Source organism: Diadema antillarum, unplaced genomic scaffold (assembly GCF_040938485.1).
Source record: "Diadema antillarum isolate AM-2024a unplaced genomic scaffold, OU_Dant_1.0 seq00000082_RagTag, whole genome shotgun sequence".
NCBI classification, from domain to species: domain Eukaryota; kingdom Metazoa; phylum Echinodermata; class Echinoidea; order Diadematoida; family Diadematidae; genus Diadema; species Diadema antillarum.
The window spans coordinates 2,036,012-2,050,739 of NW_027271175.1; the positions used below are offsets into that span (position 1 = coordinate 2,036,012).

The window sequence follows — 14,728 nt, forward strand, 5'->3', positions numbered from 1 at the left end:
AAGTTGCAAAATGAAAAAGAACGGTCCTTATGAATGAGAATAGTCGTGAAGATTAAATAGCGAACATGTTCTGTTGTGTTATGTCTTTTGTTCTAAACTGGTCAGCCATGAAGGAAAATTTCAATAGACATCTTAACTTCACATTTAAGTTTTCAGTGTTGCCATGCCAGGCAATTTTGATAGCTCATCAAGTTTTATGGTTGTACATCCGCGTGTAATCATTGTTCAAATAGCCCGCGCCATAGGGCAAATTGAAGCTGAGGTGCTTCAAAAAGATGACAACGCAAGACCACATAGAGCGAGACTTTCTCGAGAGAGAGAGGGGGCATCACTAGAATGGACGGGCCTGCATGCAGCCCCGACCTCAACCCCACAGAACATCTTCGGGATCAACTTGGCCGAGCTGTGGGGAAGAAAATCACAAATGCAACGACATTGGCAGGACTCCGTCAGATACTGGTTGACAAGTGGAACGCCATTCCTCAGTAGCGAATCACGAAGCTATTAATCAACAGCATGAGGACACGGTGCCAGGAGGTGGTGCAAGCACATGGGTCGTCCACCAGATACTGAGCCCAGATCATGTTCATTGACAATATAAAGACAAATTAAGCATAGAGTAAAGACAAAATAACAACAAAATGAAGACAAAATAAAGATAAAACTACAATAAAATCAAGACCATGCCATTTCACTTCTTTATGTTTTTGTTGTGGTTAATGTGGCGAGGTTCTGTGAGATAAAATGGTTTGAGTCATGATCGTTTGTGTTTGTGTGTTTGTATTTGTGTGTGTGTGTGTGTGTGTGTGTGTGTGTGTGTGTGTGTGTGTGTTTATCTGTTTGGTTGAACGCATACATGTTTCACCCCATAAAAATGCTGATGTTGCAGTAAATGAACACCAAAGAAACAATGGGGAACTCACTCATAATGAGGAAAATCCATTAGGGACGTCAACAATTGGGCCATTTTTAGCTTTTAAATTCTGACTTTACCTTTACCTCATATTCATAAGCCCTGCACCTCCATGCATACGATAATCATAACAAGTATGGTATCATTTAAAAGAGAATTAAACAATCTTTGTGTGCTATTGAGTACAAATAAATTATTTCTAAGGAAAAATGAGAAATGATATCAAACTCAGATTTCCAAACTTTTTTAGGGGTTTATATAAAGAGTTTGTTTGCAAAAACCGATAAGTCCATATTTGAAGATTTTGAGGTACGGTCTCTGTCATAAAGTACAAAATAATACCTTTTAAATGATATATTGGTCACTACATATAAAGGTACATTTTTGAAGGTATGGTCAAAAGAAGCAAAAATTTTCTTATTATTCTCTTTATTTTTCTTGACCTTTAATCGCAAATATCTCGATTTGGCAAATATGGACTTATCGGTTTTTGCAAACAAACTCTTCATATATATATATATATATATATATATATATATATATAACTTATAACTTTTTAACTTATTGTATACACTTATAAAACTTTTATATACATACATATATATATATATATATATATATATATATATATATATATTGAAACAAGGAAGGAAAAACTGACCAGAAACAATTGTAATAATAAATAGTGAAAACTTTGAGCAAAGAAAATGGGTTTTTCATCGGGATTCGAACCCGAGACCTCCGGATAACTAGACCGGTGCTCTACCGACTGAGCTATTGAAAGCCCTAGATCGGTGTTCGTCCCAAACCCTGAACTCTCTTTGCTCGTGTGGTCAGAAGCTATAGTGTGTGTATGTGTGCCACACACACACACACATTAACCTGACATAAACCCAAATGATGTAAATCAACTTTGGAATAAATGTGAGGGATCGCCGAAGCGATGCAGCTTTTTGTAATATATTTTGAAACAAGGAAGGAAAAACTGACCAGAAACAATTGTAATAATAAATAGCGAAAACTTTGAGCAAAGAAAATGGGTTTTTCATCGGGATTCGAACCCGAGACCTCCGGATTACTAGACCGGTGCTCTACCGACTGAGCTATTGAAAGCCCTAGATCGGTGTTCGTCCGAAACCCTTAACTCTCTTTGCTCGTGTGGTCAGAAGCTATAGTGTGTATGTGTGCCACACACACACACATTAACCTGACATAAACCCAAATGATGTAAATCAACTTTGGAATAAATGTGAGGGATCGCCGAAGCGATGCAGCTTTTTGTAATATATTTTGAAACAAGGAAGGAAAAACTGACCAGAAACAACTGTAATAATAAATAGCGAAAACTTTGAGCAAAGAAAATGGGTTTTTCATCGGGATTCGAACCCGAGACCTCCGGATTACTAGACCGGTGCTCTACCGACTGAGCTATTGAAAGCCCTAGATCGGTGTTCGTCCCAAACCCTTAACTCTCTTTGCTCGTGTGGTCAGAAGCTATAGTGTGTGTATGTGTGCCACACACACACACATTAACCTGACATAAACCCAAATGATGTAAATCAACTTTGGAATAAATGTGAGGGATCGCCGAAGCGATGCAGCTTTTTGTAATATATTTTGAAACAAGGAAGGAAAAACTGACCAGAAAAGATTGTAATAATAAATAGCGAAGACTTTGAGCAAAGAAAATGGGTTTTTCATCGGGATTCGAACCCGAGACCTCCGGATTACTAGACCGGTGCTCTACCGACTGAGCTATTGAAAGCCCTAGATCGGTGTTCGTCCCAAACCCTAACTCTCTTTGCTCGTGTGGTCAGAAGCTCAAAGTTCTTTGCTCAAAGTTTTCGCTATATATATATATATATATATATATATAAGAGTGAAATTGGAGTGAATTTCGAGTGAAATGTTCATATTCACTCATTTTGGAGTGACCTCAGGGATCACTCGAAGATTTTGGAGTGATCCCTGACGTCACAGAACGGTGAGGGAGACATATTTTTGGTTCTATGGAGAAAGCAACTAGAATGGCTCAAAACAGACGTTTGTATCATGCTGCCGTGAGGGAAGCTACGCTTCCCTCACGGCTGCTGCTGCTGTTGTTTTGTGTTTAGCGGCGTTTTCCATATTCTCCTTATCATTTAAGGAAACATAACACTGCTCTATAAATTCTCTTCAGTTTTTTTCCTTTTTTTCACATAAAAAAAAAGGTGCATAGTAGGCCTACTTATAAATAAAGATCCTTTGCAGCTGCGCAGGTGCAACTGTCGGCACGTGCGTCTATAGTGGGAAATAGTGGGCAAGATAATATTATGTTAATAATGATTATCGCTAGGCCCTATACGATGTGCTCAATATTTTTTATTATTATTATCATTATCATTTTAGCGACTGTATCTTATCTTGGTTTAATGGCGTAACCATTATGAATAAAATGGTTGTGCCTCAACGAGTGTCTTTCTACACTTGCGAATAGTTGCTTCTGGCTTTACATTAACATGCCTGACGCTGTTCCACAAATTTCACCTGGAAATAAAGTCTTTAGATACAATCAAGTACCCAGTTGCAAAACAAACAAACAAACAAACAAACAAACAAACAAACAAACAACAATAGATAGATTAATGACAGTAACCACAACCGACATAGATGGTTAAATACTTCAAATCATTAAGATGCAGTCACGCGTACTCATCACACCTAAGAAAATACATCAATATTTGGCCCTAAGTGCAAGAGAGAAATGTAAATTATGTGTCTGAAGTGTGCAAGTTTATCATAGTATTTCATATATTTTCAACAAAACTAATGTATGCTGATGTGTTAAGGAGAAATCGATGTAACTCTGCCATAAACATGTCGTGCTGATATTTTATTTTTCTGCACACTTCTTGCATCCCGTGCATACCCTCTCTAAAAAAAATCGAGTGAAAATTTTCACTCTTAAAAGAGTGAATACAAAAAAGAGTGAATTTAGAGTGAAATTGGAGTGAATTTCGAGTGAAAATGTTAATTTTCACTCGTTTTAGAGTGACGTCAGGGATCACTCCAAAATCTTCGAGTGATCCCTGAGGTCACTCCAAAATGAGTGAATATGAACATTTTCACTCGAAATTCACTCCAATTTCACTCTAAATTCACTCTTTTTTGTATTCACTCCTTTAAGAGTGAATATTTTCACTCGATTTTTTTAGAGAGTTTTTAGTAAGAAAATAGGAGCAGGCACGTGACTCATTTCGGCGCTTCTGATTGGCTATTATTTTTAAATCAATTTTATAAACCCGTATATCATTGTTTTGCACTCCCGATATTTACCAGAAGGTAGAAAGTGAGTTGGTAATTGCGCACTCGTCACAATTCACTATTTACCCGATACTACTTGGCGTCTTTACGAAACTCTCTAGCAAGATGAAAAACATCGTGGATGGAATACGGAAGTTCATCGTCGGAGTATCTAGACATCTATGACTCATTTGCACAAGAAAGTTTGTGGCAAAAGATTCTACTCTACTATGCAATTTTAATATCTTTTTTCGCGATTATCGTCAACAGTTTTACAATGTTCGCAATTCTTGCAAGTAGCCACTTGCGGAGGAAACGGAACATTCTCATATTCAACTTGGCCTTATCTGATTGTCTTACTGCTCTTTGTGGATTTGGATGGCTTATTTATGTTTACAAGGCAGATTATGAGGTTTGTTTCAATTGTTCTTCTTTTAATTATCTTAAAGTATCTCTCCGTAGAAATAAAGAATGATTTGTTGTTAAAAAGGTCTGTTTCCATACGTGAAATTCGTGAGTCCGATTATATCTTCTGTAGTTTTTTTTTATGTTTATGAATATCAATTCCGAAATTTGTCGTTTGCAGAATATGATTATGCGTTCAGTCACTATGATGTGATACATGTATATCACTTTATACTTGTGACAGTCTCTTTTCAATGCATTTAACAACTTTTGTGCCGACTAGCACAAAAAAACAACAACAATAACACCATAGCGTCATACCCATTATCAATAGACTGAGACACAGAAAAGATTAAGATTTCATACATTTGAGGAATATCATTAAATTATTATTTCAACCATAGGTTGTTGGCCTCTCTTTGCTGTGTTTCCTCATTCAGATCAGTGGCTACTGGCTAGTGGCTGGTGTAGACCAGTATGTGTCCACCGTGGTTATGTTGGTATTGACTACACTAGGACTAGCTATCCATCGGCTGAGTGTGATACGTCTCGACCCGCTTGGTCACGACAATTGGGTCACTCCAAGAAGGCTGATCCTATCAGCTATTTTAACTTGGCTCGTTGTCGGACTACTATGCTTCATCACTTATTTTTTTCCAATAACGTCTCATACTATTTTGGGGTCTGCAGTTACCATTCTCGCCAGCCAAGTGGCCATTGTGGCAATATATTACACAATTTATAGAACAATTGAGTCATCATCTCGAAATGTGAATCTATCACTGAGAAATGAGACTAATAAGAGAATCTTAATTACGTTTGTTTTAATTTCCGTGACGACTACATTATGTGTGTGCCCTCAAACCGTCATGATCATTTTGGCGTATTCGCCTGTCCACAGTCATGACAGTGAAAGAATCATGATCTCAAACTCATATCTATTTGTAGAACAGTTTGCCTGTCTCTCCCGTTACTCAATACCGTTCTGAATCCAGCGATCTACTGGTTTCGACTCACGGATTTCAGGGCTGTGTTGCAGGGTTGGTGCGTCAAATGCAAGTGAAGACGACGAGAAGAGCAAATACGACAAAACAGGCCGCATGAAAGCCAAATAGCAGTTGCTCATATTCCCTTAAACTTGATTTCTCACCCGTAATGGAGAAGCGGCAAGATTCAAGCGAAACCAGGACATTGGGCATCGCCATCTTGCCCCTTATGTTTCTTTGTGTGTTTGTTTGTTTGTTTGTTTGTTTGTGTGTGTGTGTGTATGTCAGTGCGTGTATGTGTGTATGTGTGTTTTTATTTCATTTCGCACAGGTGTATAACGATTTACTCGTCGAGATCCACCATACGAAGTTTTAATTTTCAAAGATGAATTTGACATTTTTACATCATTCTTTGCATTTGCGAATATTGAAAAACAACGGTTTTCTATGAAAAGTAATTAAGAATGTCATTGCTGAATATCATTGACAGTATTGTATTCTCGCGCACTGATGTTGACGAAAATGGGACTTGTATTATTAACAATAAAGGCTTTTTGCTGAATTCCATATGGAGATTAAAGTTAGAGCTGCAGGTCTGTATAATAATGGTACACTCCTTATCTCTAGAAGCCACAAGAAAGTCTGTCTTCAACTTCTCATCAAACCAAATCTAGCAAACATCTAACAAAACGTCTAAGAAATATTCGACCATAATTATGGTCAAAACCCAGAGGCGTCGATCCGTTTTCACAGGGGGGGGGGGGGGGGTGCAAGTGGACTTGGAATACCTGTGCGACTGAGCGGAGACATCAGGGTGTCGGAGGGGGACGAGGGGTATCCCCCTTCCAACACCACGAGATGTTTCACTTCAGACTTGAAATTCAGCGATCTGGTGTGCACCTACTCTCTAAAAAAAAATCGAGTGAAAATTTTCACTCTAAAAAGAGTGAATACAAAAAAGAGTGAATTTCGAGTGAAATTGGAGTGAATTTTGAGTGAAAATGCTCATTTTCACTCATTTTGGAGTGACGTCAGGGATCACTCGAAGATTTTGGAGTGATCCCTGACGTCACTCCAAAATGAGTGAAAATGAACATTTTCACTCAAAATTCACTCCAATTTCACTCGAAATTCACTCTTTTTTGTATTCACTCTTTTTAGAGTGAATATTTTCACTCGATTTTTTTAGAGAGTATGGTAAAAAAAAAATGGACCTTTTTTTCTGTCAAAAAGGTAAGAAAAATGAATATTCACAGATAACTGAATGACTAAATCGCGGTATCTCGATCAGCTCTTGTTCCGCGCGTGTCTGCTTGTCCGACTCAGTCAACAATATGTCAAGTCTCGCATTTATTCATGCTCAAACGCACAAACCTGCCCAAACCTATATCGGCAAATCGCCAAATGCAACACTAAAATGAACGCTTCACTCGCGATCCAAATCATCTCACACTGAATATCAAGCGGTGTTCCCTATTGGCTTTCCAGTAAATTCTTAAAGTTTCTGTTATAACTGAACTGTCATATAGGCCTAAAGAAGTTATTATTCTTGTGTAAACGGACAGTCAATTAATGTTCCTTGTCGATCATTTGATATTTCAAATTTGGAAAGAATTCACGAAGAGAACACGAATCTGTTTTATCACAGGACTATACATTGCACTTGTGCGGTGTGTATACCATCGGTTTCACATCGTTGTCGAAAAATTATTCTGTATACAAAAGTTTAAACTTGTATAAGATCGGGTAATACGTGTTTATGCAGACGTGTTAATAATTGGATGGATGAAGAAGGGTATGTGTGCGTATTATGTACGATATAAAGTGTCCTCATTTTGTCAACAAGAACATTCACTTGGTTAGTATATATACCTGGTAGCTTGCAGGCTTTTTAAAGGGATCTTGTTGATGATTTCTGAACACAGGAGTGTGTACAGCTACAAACAATTTGTGCTTGTATAGTTATGTTTATTTTCATTTTCTTGTAAACTGTGACCATGCCACTTTTTTTCATGTTGCTTTTACTGATTTGTGAAATAAATTAGAGTGCAGATGCACAAATGAGAATGGCAGAATTAGCATGTATATATCGTTTCAAATAAACAGCGGTTGAAAATATTCCATGCACACAATCTCGTTTAGCCTACCTTGGAATGGATCGTTATTGTACATGTTGCAACAATCCAAAGGTATACTTATTTCAAAGGTTTTTAAAGTTTTTTCCGAACTTGAAAACAGGGTTCCGTTCTTCAGCCTCGTTTGTAAAAACTGTACATGCATGTATATGATATAATATGTACAACTGTATATTTCCATTCATAACCACTGTAAGAATTAAAACAATCGCGAAACTATAGTGAAATTCACTCGCAGTGTTGTAATCTCAAATTATGTACACACATTTTTATGTAGTAGACGCGGCTATTTTATATTAAAAATCTTCTTCTTCTTTTCCTTCTTCTTCTATCCTTCAGTCTCTTTGACATATGAAATTGAAATTTCATACAATTTTGCTTCATTAAAGAGTTAAAAAAAGAAAAAAAAAAACCGAAAACGGTTTACTACAGTATAATTGTTTCGTCTTCACGGATCTTGAAACTGGACAAGATGTTTGGAGTTTGGATAAGTGAGAACGGTAACAACAAAGAAAACTTGTTTCAACAAAATTTGAGCACATCGTACAGGGCCTAGCGATAATCATTATTAACATAATAATATTATGTTAGCAATTATTATCTTGCCCACTATTTCCCACTATAGACGCATGTGCCGACAGTTGCACCCGCGCAGCTGCAAAGGATCTATATTTATTAGTAGGCCTATTGTGCACCTTTTTTATGTGAAAAAAAGGGGAAAAACACTGAAGAGAATTTATAGAGCAGTGTTGTTTCCTTGAATGATAAGGAGAATATGGAAATCGCCGCTAAACACAAAACAACAGCATCAACAACAACTAACAACAGCAACAGCAGCAATGATAACAACAACAACAACAGCAACAGCAGCAACAACCCCAACAACAACAACAACAACAACAACAACAACAACAACAACAACAACAACAACAACAACAACAACAACAACAACAACAACAACAACAACAACAACAACAACAACAACGACCAACAACTTCTTAACCCGACCGGGAGAGATCGAGATCAGAGTGTGAAACAGATACCAAAAACATCGTGATAAAATGCAGCTAGGGAGCTCGTAGTAGCAGTGCACATGTGATGATGAGCTCATTCACAGCTCAAATCTCCCGCGCCATTCAATCCAGCGTCTAAATCAATGTGTCGACGATTTGACTTTATCAACGTCGTTAAGGTATGTACAACTACCTATTGATGTCTATTACCTGAGATGGAAAATACTGCCGAGCACGAACTAAGACTAGGTTTTGCTACCAAACTCGAGCTCAAAATTCGTCTTGCCTGATCCTGGGGTCCTGAGAGGCTGATGCGTAATGCACGGAGTGAATCGCTTCGGTGAATGTGTTGTAGTCCCGCTAATTAGAATCAGTGTAGGCCACCAAGACCTTGCTACGCATATGCAGTTAGGTAGGCCTACTCTTGAGTCTTCACATAGTCTCTAGTACTAGAATCTGTCTTGTAGACTGGGGCATGTCTGGGCAAAGTTAGTAAAATAGTTTCAATGGACCAGCATGAAATGTACAGATAAATGTAAGGTGCCTAAATGTAAACAAGTAAATTTAGATCTAACTTCGTTAAGTTTAGTAAAGGAGGCACACCCCACATGCATAGATGATATTTCACCAAGATCAGATTTGCCATTGGCTTTGAAATTGTCAGATTAGGCCTATAGGCTATAGGAATTTATATACTAGAATATTGGGCTGTTGACAGTGTTGTTGAGGTCCATAAATGAAGAACTAAACTTTTAGACTAGCTTAGCAGTAAACTTTGCAGTAGAGTGTTCTACCTGGTACAGTAGTCTAGTGACAGTGTGTTTGGAATTGGAGCTATGCAGGTATACCATGGACTCTATGGTCAATGGAGTGTAAAATTACTTTTATAGGCACCCCTCCTTCTTTTTGGGACTGTCTGATACAATGATAGTGACTGCAAAGATTGTGTAAGAACAGGAATGAATTAAAGGGATGGTACAGTAATGGTGGAGATGAGAATTGGGCTTCTAACTTTTTGCGAGATACCAAGAAAACACTTATGTCATGAAATAGTACAGAGCATACCATTTTAAGAGGAATTCAAAGTTTATTTGATGAAAATGGGGTTTGGAATGACTGAAACATCCAAAAACAAAGTAAAACAAAGCGATTGAAAACTATATAATAAAGTGTAGGTCCCACACTATTAGAATTGCTCTGTTTTGGATATCTTGGCCATTTCAAAACCAATTTTCATCAAATAAATGTTGTATTCCTCGTGGAATTACATGCTCTTTCATATTTCATAAGAGGTTTCTCATTATCTTAAGTACCAAAAAACGTTAGAAACCTGACATTAGGTCTTAACCAAAACTATATATACAATCCCTTTAAAGGAAAGTCTGTTTAGCCGGTTGTTGGGTTGAGGGAGCTACTCAGAGCTCAGGCAGGGTTTTCTGTTGACCGAAAGATCGGTCTGTATCTGTCCGTCGGGGAATGTTCCGCGGAGACTGCGTCTGGCTTCACGGATCCCCTCCGTATACAGACCGAAGTCAATGATTGCGGCTCCTGTGTGGAGCAGTAGCGCACAGATCAAACGTTACGATAAACCAAATTTCAGACAGCTTTTTTACGTTCAAATAAGTTTGACATGACATGACACATTATGCAGCAATATTTGGGATAAATTTCTCACATTGTGCAATCGAAATACTCACATAAACTCGGTTATAACGCAGAAATTTTATCGATATCGCAATATCGCCGTTCGCGAGCAGTAAGTCGCCATTTTGAATCTGTAAGCCAATCACATGCGAGGTACGTGTTTTAGTAAAACAAATACGTAGAAACTACCTCGCATGTGATTGGCTAATAGATTCATAGTGTATGTTTCTGCAGTTTGAATGTGACGACGCGACAGACTGTGTTTTACGTTGGAAATTCTACTAAAATGTTGGATTATTCATTAATCTGGTGAGTTTTATGTATTCTTAAAAAGCTAATTTCACCATACAAGCTTAAATTTGCCGACCTAGGGCCGTGAATTAGACGCAATCGAGAAGGGTGAGGTACCTCACCCAATTTTCCATAGAGACAGTGGTTAAGAACATCCACACAGCAATGTGTACTGCAACCTTCCGTCTGTCTACGGAGGACAGCGTCAATGGCAAAATGTAAAAGAGTCCTCCGGACAGACGGATCTTTCTGTCTAGGTTTTCTGTTGACATGGTTGAGTGTTTGCTGGCAGAAGACGAGAAGTTGCTCTATTATTCAAAGATGGTGTAGATCTAGAGCCAATACACATGAATAATGAATGACCAAGGCAATGACAATATTCAAGCTGTTCATAGGTCAACTCTAACCACGATAACTAGCTGATACTATTCAACACCGTGCAAAACTTGATCGCCAGCTACACATAAGTGTAGACGTCTTTTTTTTTTTTTAAACACAAGCTACAGGTCTATGTGTGTACCCGTATATCAGATCAGTAATCTTAAAGTTGATATAACTTAACAAAACCATTTAAAAGGAATAAACAATTTCAAACTTATGGTTTTGCCTTTTCAGAATTCTGTGCAAGATAATAGTAGAAATGATAAAAGTATGTAGATGGGGACAGCAAAATGGCTTCTGCGGCAGGTGAACAGGAGGAATCCGCCAGTCCCATCTCTGAGGGGCAAGTGTTGATTGGCGAGGTGGGACCCTTGCCTGTGGAGATAAGCTGCGATCATGACTACATGCTCAGCACTTGCCCAGGTGGACAGGGGAGTGGGAAGAGGAGCAGAACAGACTTGGACGAAAACTTGGCGCAGGACCAAGAGGGAGCCACAGATGAGGCAGCAAACATCTCCATGGACTTGGGGTCGGGGCAAGACTGTGAGTATCATGAGGACGGGACCCCCGATGCAGCAGCCCATGAGGAAGCTGTTCAAGTGAAGACCTTTGACCTCAAGCCGCATGTGAAGGGCATTGTGGATCCCAGGTGTGGCTTCGTAGAGGATGCCAAGGCAGCCGCAGAGGTTTTGGACAAGTACCAGAGAGTTACGTCAACAAAATTCATCACTTTCAGAACAACACGAAACTTTGGCAATACAGGTCAGTGTGTTGCCTTAGATCAAAAGTGCTGAGCATATTTTGAATGCAAGAGAGATTAAACTACGTTGTGAAGACAGTAATGGTTTATTTGAAATACTGTAGCCATTTCTATGTAATTTTCATTTTTTATGTATTTTTGAATTTAATTGCAAACTTATTCCTATTGTTATTGTTCCCATTAAACCGCTTTGAATCAATTATTACATGTGTATGAACTGCTATGGATTTGCAGGTTATGTCACATAAGGTTTTAAACTTGCATGGCAATTACTAATTTGACTTCCATGTATTTTTCACATCATGTATCAATTACGATTATCATGAAGATACCTTGTAGATTTTCCTGTTCAAAAGTTGTATTCAACTAAGTACATGATGCAGTAACTTGTGTGGTCTTGACTCCTTTTGGCCCCATTTCCTGAAAGATGTTTGATAGGATAACAACCCTTGCTGGAATGGTCTCCTCACATAGCAATTTAACAACCATTCAGGAGGCAGGATTCTTGTCATTACTGCGACACTTGCCATTCCAGCAAGAGTTCCTATCATGACAGCTGTTTATGAATTGACACCCCTGGTCTTGCCTGTAGATGCCAGTGAGAGACCACACCAAATCCTGTGGAGTCTTCAAATTGGCAACCAGAATGTGGTTCCGTTTGACTGTGTGCCCTTCATGCTGCTGGGAAGCAAAGGCCTTGAGTGCGAGTTTGGACCAGATCGCAATGTGAAGAAGAAGCTTGCCTACGCTGAAAAGACAAAGGCAAGTGCTGACCCATATTGGCATGGATGATCCAATATTGGAGTCATGAGTCTCAGCTGTGTAGCTGGAACCAACTTATTTACAAAGCCTTTATGGTTGCCTGTCTAGAAAGCTCAGAAATAATAGTATTACTTCTCTACTATGCACAGGCCTGCTCAAGTTCATGAATGAAATCACTTTCATAAACTACATTGCATTTACACAAAAAGGTGCTGTAATAAGAGCTTTTATGAGACTCATTTCCTAACTGACCTTCAATTTACAATGAAAATGTGTTTTTGCTTCAAGTGAATTTTTAGTTTGAAATAAAAACCCACTTTAAAATTTTTCATCAAGATCACCTTATCTAAAATTTTACTAGGCAGTCTTGTTTTTTATTGTATCAGGATAAAGTGATGAAAAAGCAAGCATTGATTGGAGGAAAGAGGAAATAATTGTTTTTGTGATGTGCATTTTTTAATGTCTGTATGAACATACTCTTTAATTTTTTTATTGAATAAATACATATTAAGGGAATAATTGTTATTTCAAAATTTGAGGGTCCCATTGAAATAAACATTTTTCTATACCTCCTCCTCTCATAGGATGATGAAGATATCAGGCGACGAGTCCTGACACAAAGCACCAAAAAAGTGAACTGTGGAGCACAAATCTCTCTTTTTGAGGTCCTCAAATTTCCTGAATACCCGGTAATCTTTCTTTCTCTCAACATCCTTCTTATTTAGTCAGTAATCTCCTTTGATATGTATGAAATGTACACAAATATTTTTGGTTTGGTGGCTTAGATTATTTATTGATCTTCGAAAAGCTGTGGTGTTGAAGCAATGATCAATTCCCTGTTGATATTTCACATTCTTTCTCCATTCTTTCTGTCATTCCTTTGTTATTTTGTATTTAAAAAAGAGAGAGAGAGAGAGTAAAGTCCACCACCTCGGGACCAAGTAATGAGTAGTGACTATTCTAGTATCAAGAGGTTCTTGTTATATATTATATGCAGGGCTCCACACTAACTTTTTTATTTGGTGGCCCGATGGGGCCACCAAAATCATCAATTTCAAATTTTGGGTGGCCCGAGAGAAAAATTTGGTGGCCCCCCAAAACAATAAAGAACATTAAAATTCCTTATTTTTGATAAGTCAAATATTTACGTTTTATCATAGTAAGAATTGGAAGCTGGACATGTCTACTCATAAATAAACCTCAACAAACTTGCAACACTCACTCTCAGGCACTCATTCAGTCCTTTTCATCCATCCTTTAAACAAATTTGACTGCTGAATGGTAAGACTAAGTATGAATATTCATTGACAGGCACATGGGTTGCAACATCTTAACATATAAAATAAATGACACTTTTCAAAAAATGTTGGTGGCCCGCCTCGGGCCACCAAATTTGCCCTTTTTTAAAATTTGGTGGCCCGACTTTCATTTTTGGTGGCCCCGGGCCACCGGGCCACCGTTAGTGTCGAGCCCTGTTGTATGCATTCTTCTTTGCCTTGAATGGAATAATGTTATATTCATAGATGTAATTGTATATAATACATTAATTATGTTTTCATTACCAGTGACCAGGTACAACCAGATGGAGCTGCCAAACACCAATTTCACATGGAGTTGCCAATTTGTCTTAGCACTCTCTAAACTTAAACAATTCATAACTTGTTGTGTGTGTGTCAGAGTTTTTACCCCAAAAATTTTCATTGATATATTTCTCTGATTTTTCTGTTTCATACAAAGCAACATAGTATCAAGGTGAATTTTCCCAAGAGTATTTGTAGTAGAGATCAATTGTAAACTCTGTCCCCCTTCAGGTGGAGGCTGATACGACATACTGTCGAAATGCTACGTCGGCCGAGCTGCGAAAGAAACTCAGTGAACGGCAAAAGACGCTGCAGGAGAGGCGGATTTACGTGGTGCTGCCGCCGGCTGGTAGCCACTCTGGACACGCAATTGCAGAGGTCAGTACAGGTCACCAAGGTGGTCATCTTACTGATCAATCTCTTCATTTCACATGATGTCCAGAAGTTGAGCATGGAGCCTAAAAAGATTATTTTTCACATCTGGTTATTCTGTTCTACTGACTTAGCTCATTTTCATCCCTTGCTGTTTATCTACTTTCTACCAGTAAAACCAGTCACAAACTTTGCTGAGTAGTC

The 14,728-nt window shown here is 38.3% G+C and overlaps 1 protein-coding gene across 1 annotated transcript; it reads left to right on the forward strand.

Annotated features, from left to right (window-relative positions):
* Window positions 1–8,902: 8,902 nt before the first annotated feature.
* Window positions 8,903–12,602, forward strand: LOC139726303 (uncharacterized). The gene is made up of 3 exons (XM_071637371.1): window positions 8,903–9,146; window positions 11,285–11,812; window positions 12,403–12,602. Exons 2-3 carry the CDS (start codon window positions 11,341–11,343, stop codon window positions 12,600–12,602), a joined length of 672 nt encoding a protein of 223 aa, XP_071493472.1. The 5' UTR covers window positions 8,903–9,146; window positions 11,285–11,340.
* The last annotated feature ends 2,126 nt before the right edge of the window (window positions 12,603–14,728 follow it).

Excerpts from the sequence above, each read along its gene's own strand:
- LOC139726303 (XM_071637371.1), top strand. The coding sequence starts at position 11,341 with ATGGCTTCTGCGGCAGGTGAACAGGAGGAATCCGCCAGTCCCATCTCT. Across the intron at positions 11,813-12,402 it reads ACGAAACTTTGGCAATACAG|ATGCCAGTGAGAGACCACAC; the intron begins GTCAGTGTGTTG and ends TCTTGCCTGTAG.